The 6,945-nt window shown below is 38.1% G+C and overlaps 1 protein-coding gene across 2 annotated transcripts; it reads left to right on the top strand.

Annotated features, from left to right (window-relative positions):
- The first annotated feature begins 868 nt into the window (after positions 1 to 868).
- LOC124819983 (receptor-like protein EIX2) lies at positions 869 to 4,234 on the top strand. 2 transcript variants are annotated; one of them, XM_088107912.1, is made up of 2 exons: positions 869 to 1,353; positions 1,429 to 4,234. In XM_088107912.1, the coding sequence occupies exons 1-2, from the start codon at positions 869 to 871 to the stop codon at positions 4,163 to 4,165; spliced, it is 3,222 nt and encodes a 1,073-aa protein (XP_087964038.1). In that variant the 3' UTR covers positions 4,166 to 4,234. The 2 variants fall into 2 exon arrangements, with proteins under 2 accessions (XP_087964038.1, XP_087964037.1); XM_088107911.1 differs by having other exon boundaries at positions 869 to 4,234.
- Positions 4,235 to 6,945: the final 2,711 nt, after the last annotated feature.

Genomic DNA, 6,945 nt, shown 5'->3' with positions numbered 1-6,945 from the left:
TTGGAGTATTTTTTCAGTTTTTCCTCAGACGAAAGCGATCGATTTGTAGAAAAAGAAAAGAGAATTAAATTCATTGATTGATTTATTATTAGGTAAGGGAACAGAGAAAGATGGAGCATAGATTCACACAAAAATCCAAATTATATATTCACGCGTAACCGATTACAGAATCAGTAATCGAATACACCATCCACCATTCATATATATTTGTAGCTGCAGTGTAACCGATTACGCAGTCCCGTAATCGAATAAACTGATTCAATATTTTTTCTAATAACTGTAATTGGACACAGCGTCTGTGATCACATCTGGCATCAAATGTGTTAAAGGGCAAAAGTGAAATTTTATTCACAATCAGCGCAAATCGTCGCATATATACGAATGACCATATACAGACGTATCTCGCAAATCCACTATAATCCATCCTCGCAAATCAGCAGAAACGAACACGGTCGCGTTTCATTTCTTCGCTCTCAAACCCGTTTGAACAGTATAATCTATTCAAACGAACAAAGGCTTATGTTTTTTCTTGAAAAATCCAAAAAGTGAATCTCAGAGTCATTGTTTGTTTTAATAAACAGTTCAAATACGTATAATATATCTAAGTGAATATAAATCCTATGATTGTGGGTTATCTGGGGTCGGAAGTATTCAAAGATTCCAAGCAAATAGTCCAATTATTGGTGTGAAAACTCTTTTTCTATTTACTGGCATGGAGCCCAACAAAAACTACCGGAAGCACTATACTCTACCAAAACACTTCTATATATTCAATCGTTTTGGTTTAGACACTTCACAATTAAGAGTAGACTGATCAAATTCAAGGTCCTTGTTTCACTCTTACGTATTTAGTATCACCAAAAAAGTAATGACTAATTGTTTTCCTAAACTCTGTTGTGGACTTCTTCTCCTCTTGCTGCTTGCTGCAGAATCCATTCTCGGATTCAACAATAGCGCAGAAATAAAGTGCATTGAGAGGGAGAGACAGGCACTCCTCAACTTCAAACATGGTCTCATAGATGTCCATGACATGCTGCTGTCTACATGGAGAGATGACGACAACAGTCGAGATTGTTGCAAATGGAAAGGCATTCAATGTGACCATCAAACAGGTCATGTAACCATCCTTCGTCTCCGTGGTTCGGATACACAATATTTGAGTGGTGCAGTCAATATCACTTCACTGTTTTCCTTGCAAAATATTCAACATTTGGATATCAGCAACAATGAATTTATAGAGAGTCACATCCCAGAACTCATGGGCTCACTTACCAACTTAAGATATCTCAATCTCTCCTATTCTTATTTTGGTGGTAATATTCCTACCCAACTTGGAAGCCTTACACATTTATTGTCTCTGGATTTAAGTCACAATTATCTTCTCCATGGAGATATCCCTTATGAACTTGGAAGCCTTACAAATTTAAGGTATCTTGATCTCAGTTATAATAATCTTGATGGGAAAATCCCTTGTCAACTTGGAAATATGTCACAGTTGAGATACCTTGGTCTCACTGGTAATTCATTTTCTGGAGCACTCCCTTTCCAGGTTGGGAATCTTCCTTACTTGCAAACTCTTGGACTTGGTGGTGATTTTGATGTCAAACCTAAGGATGCACACTGGCTGTCTAATCTCTCTTCTCTAACACATCTTGCCATCGATGGTTTACATAACCCTGACTGGTTAAATATGATTCATTATCCAAAGCTAGGAGAGTTGAGACTAGTTAACTGTTCTCTTTCAGATACCCATATTCAATCTCTGTTTTATTCACGTTCCAACTTTTCCAATTCTCTTACCATCCTTGACCTTTCTTCTAATATGCTCACATCCTCAACATTTCAATTATTGTCTAACTTTAGCCTTAATTTTCAAGAGCTTTATCTTTCTGATAATAACATTGTTTTCTCATCTCCCGTCCACTCAACCTTTCCTGCTCTTGTGATCCTTGACCTTTCCTATAATAAGATGTCATCATCGGTCTTTCAAGGTATCTTCAACTCCAGTTCGAAACTTCAAAATCTTTATTTGCGAAATTGTAGTCTTAGGGATGATAGTTTTCTGATGTCAGCTATTTCAATTACGAATTCTTCGTCTTCTCATGTCTCGCTTTATCTCTCCTCAAATCTGTTGAAATCATCATCCATATTTTACTGGCTCTTCAACTCCACCACCAATCTTCGTACACTTGAACTTTATGATAACATGTTGGAAGGTCCCATTCCAGATGGATTTGGGAAAGTAATGAACTCTCTTGAAGTTCTTGACCTCTCTGGTAACAAACTGCAAGGCGAGATTCCATCTTTCTTTGGGAACATGTGCACATTGCAGAGTTTATACCTCTCAAACAACAAGTTGAGTGGGCAAATTTCTAGCTTCTTTCTAAATTCATCATGGTGCAACAGACACGTGTTTCAGAATTTGTATTTATCTTATAACAACATTACAGGCACGTTAACTATGAGCATTGCATTGCTATCTGAGTTGGAGGGCTTGCTTTTGGATGGAAATTGCTTGGAGGGTGATGTCACTGAATCCCATCTTTCAAATTTTTCCAAATTATGGTTCTTATCTTTGTCAGATAACTCCTTATCTCTAAAAATAGACCCTAACTGGGTTCCTCCTTTTCAAATAATACATTTGGGACTAAGATCTTGCAAGTTGGGTCCTAGCTTTCCTAGTTGGCTCCAGACTCAACGCTCTTTAGTTTCTCTGGATATTTCTGATAATGGGCTTAAGGGTTCAGTACCAAAATTGTTTTGGAACAACTTGCAAAATGTTGAATATTTGAATATGTCTCAGAATAATCTCACTGGTGCAATTCCTAATAATATATCATTCAAGCTTTTCAATATATCGTCCATATTTCTGAATTCAAATAATTTTGAAGGCAAAATTCCGCAATTTTTACTACAAGCTTCAAACCTGAACCTTTCTGACAATAAATTTTCAGATTTGTTTTCATTCTTATGTGACCAACGCACATATGCAATGGTCACTTTGGATTTATCAAACAATCAATTGAAGGGACAACTCCCAGACTGTTGGAAATATGTTGATAGGTTACTGCTTCTTAATTTAAGCAACAATAAATTGTCAGGGAAGATTCCTGTGTCCATGGGCAGCCTTGTTGAATTGGAAGTCTTGGTTTTACGAAACAATAACCTGACGGGTGAATTAGCTTCCACTTTGAAGAATTACAGCAATTTAATTATGTTGGATGTGGCTGAAAATATGTTTTATGGCCCAATACCATCATGGATAGGAGAAAGTATGCAGCAATTGATAATCTTGAGCATGCGAGGGAATCACTTCTCTGGACATCTTCCTATTCAACTCTGTTATTTGAAGCACATTCAATTATTGGATCTTTCGAGAAATATGTTATCAAAAGGAATTCCATCATGCTTAAAGAATTTGACTGCAATGACTGAAAAGAACATCAACACAAGTGACACTCGAAATCGTATATATTGGATGAATATCATTTATTTTGAAATGTATACCGTTTATGGTAGGAAAAATTACACCCTGAGCATAAGCTTGATGTGGAAAGGTGTGGAACAGGTGTTCAAGATTCCAGAGTTACAGCTTAAGATCATTGATATTTCAAGTAATAATTTAACTGGTGAAATACCGAAGGAGATTGGATATTTGGTTGGGCTAGTTTCTCTGAATTTATCAAGAAATAATCTGAGAGGAGAAATTCCTTGTGAGATTGGGAGTTTAAGATCACTAGAGTCCATCGATTTATCAAGAAATCATTTCAGTGGGAAAATTCCTTCTTCTCTTTCTGAAATTGACGATCTGGGGAAACTAGACTTGACACACAACTCTCTTTCAGGAAGAATTCCATGGGGAAGACACTTTGAAACCTTTGATGCGTCTAGTTTTGAAGGAAACATTGATCTTTGTGGTGAACAACTCAATAAAAGTTGTCCTGGAGATGGAGATCAAACAATAATAAAGCTTTCAAAAGCTGAAGCAACCAATGATGATGAAGATAGCTGTTTCAATGAGGCATTATACATGAGCATGGGGATCGGATACTTCACTGGATTTTGGAGCTTAGTAGGGCCAATGCTACTTTGGCGTTCTTGGAGAAATGCTTATCTGAGATTCCTAAATAAATTGACAGACAGTATATGTGATCAGTTGTATTGAATGTGACTAGAAAAAGGTATGCTTGTATCTTCTCCTTTTCAAATTCACGATTTATCTGCTGTCTTAGTTGAATGTAGTATGTTATACACAAAAAATATGGATTCTTGAGCGAGAACATTTAATGTGTACTCTCTTTTCTCCAATGACCCCATTTAACCTAATGTTTAATAATTAATATATGATACTCTGATATTTCATATTGTATTTGTATATGATATTTTAAGACATTTTATTGATATTTATTAATAAAATATTTAATATATAAAGCATAATATTTTTGTTATCACGATCATTTATAATTTTTATATTAAACAACTTCATATTCATATATATATATATATATATATATATGGTTGCGTATTCGAATTCAACGTGTATCTGTATACAATGACATTTTATCAATATTTATTAATGAAGTATTTAATTTATAAAACACAATAGTTCTATTATAATGATAATTTATAATTTATATATTAACAACTTTAAAACATATTATTTCAATTTGGATTCATTTAATAAAAATCATATATTTATTATATTTTTAAAAGTTATTATACACTTTTAATTAATATATATATATATATATATATATATATATATATTACGTATATTATCCTATTTCTTTTAAAATAAATCTATCGACATATTTTATAGAAGTAGTATCCGATATACTATCATATTTGTGCATCATAAACATTAATCCAATATGAATAATTTCTTTTTTAATATTATCCAAATAATTTAAATGTTTCTCCCTCCCTCTCTCAATGCAGCTCTCTCTCTCTCTCAGTGTCTGAGCGCGTTGTTTTCTTCAGGGGGCTCGCGAGCAGGGGCAGTAAGTAGTGGTTCGTGGTTTCATTTCGTCTTGCAGGCATTCCTGCACTGAGGGTAACCGCATTTCGAACTACTACACAATCATAACCGGCGTTTGAAATGTGGTGGACCTTAACCGATGTTGCAGTTAACGTCGCCGATGTTTGATTGTCGATTAAAGTTCAGCTATACTTCGAAGGACAGTGCCCCTTAACAGGCGTTCGAACATCGACAATCCTTTAACCGCAGTTTGAATATCGACTAAAGGTGCTCCACTAACGCTTGAACTTTGCTTCGATGAAGAAACGAAATCCGCCCACCACTCAACCACTAGGGACCACCAACACAGGACCACACCAACACACCGGGACCATGAACACGAAGAACCACAACTCTCTGAACAATAAACCAACACGAGAATCAAAGAAGAAGAAGCAAAGAAGAAGTAGAGTGAATGAGCAAGGGGGAGGCAGGGTGCAGCGTATATTATTAAACCACATTTTACACCGGTGCACAAAATTCATTGAGTTTCATTTAATGCCGAGGGTATTATGGGAAACGTGGAGGTGTAGCCAGAACTCGTGGAGGTGTATGAAGAATTACTCTTAATTTTAACGTAGACCTATGCAAAAAAAAGAAACAAGACTTTACCCGATTTAAAGTTTAATAATTCATTTATTCGTATTAAACCTGTATCGTAGGATATTTATTAGATAAAATATCTTAGATATTTTGAGCAGTTAAGATATTTATGAGTAACTAACCAAGATTTTTAGGTAAGGTTATTTTTATTGGCCTATAAATACAATGACAGGGCAAAACACCAGGTACGTTCCCTCTACGTTACACTTAGGCCAGAGGAACTCTAAATAATACTCTGCAGTGATAATATAATCATTTTCTTGAGAGCTGAGGCTCCATAACTCAATCTGACTTGAGCGTCGGAGTATTTTCGCAGGTACCTCCCCCTCCTTTGGAGCATGAACACCAAGAATTGAGGAAAAGCAAGCGTCCCGGACATCTAGAAGCAACAAAGACACACCGGACAACATTTACACCGAAACATTTTGGAGCCCACCGTGGGGCCGAGTGTCATCCCACAGAAGCCACAAGAGGAGCCTCGGCCTTGACGAATCACTTCTTCGGATAAAGCTACTCCATCAAGATGAAGCTGCCGCATCACCGCCAGGAGTCTCCTCCGCGAGCCATTGACGCCACCGCGAGCACGTCTGCAAAATCGCGCCAGTGAGCACCTTTGCGAAATTGCACCCCTTTGCGGGTCAGATCCAACGCAGAGACAACCCCCAAATCGGGTCCGCCCATCAGCCTCCGTCGCGCCACCAGGCACCACTGTCACTGAGGCGCCGTTAGTCCATCCCAAACCTGGGGATGAATCATCCTCCGCATCTTCCGCAGCACCCATGGCATCCACGCGCCCCATCCTCCGCATCTTCTGCAGCACCCACGACATCCACGCGCCCCATCCTCTGCATCTTCCGCAGCACCCACGGCATCCACGCACCCTTCGGATTCTGCCTCCACGTCGTCCAAATTCCTATTCCCCAAAGGTCAAACTCCGGACACGACGGCTCAATCACCAACATGATCGGCAACTTAGTGTTGGCAAATCTCTGAACAGATGTTTACTTCTCTATTTGGGGACGTTCTCATCCGGTCCAGCCTCACGTCATCCTCCAGCATCGTTCAGTACAGTCTTCGTGTAAACTCAATGTCACCGACGTTCGGTCTCTAGCGCTCGGCCACACATGGTCTCGTGTTCAAACATTCAACCGTTCGGCCATTCGGTCTCATTGCCGTTCGACAATTTTCAGGACGACCATCAAGAACGAGTGTCAAAAACTAGGACCTACCTTTGACCAACTGTACGTAGAACGAGCGGTCTTCCGAGGTCGCCTTGTATTAAGGAGTACAGAAGAAGCGATCGTCAATTAGCGTTCGACAAACTC

Source organism: Vigna umbellata, chromosome 2 (assembly GCF_029865625.1).
Source record: "Vigna umbellata cultivar VRB3 chromosome 2, Vumbellata_1.0, whole genome shotgun sequence".
NCBI classification, from domain to species: domain Eukaryota; kingdom Viridiplantae; phylum Streptophyta; class Magnoliopsida; order Fabales; family Fabaceae; genus Vigna; species Vigna umbellata.
This window is presented reverse-complemented; position numbering and strand designations above follow the sequence as displayed.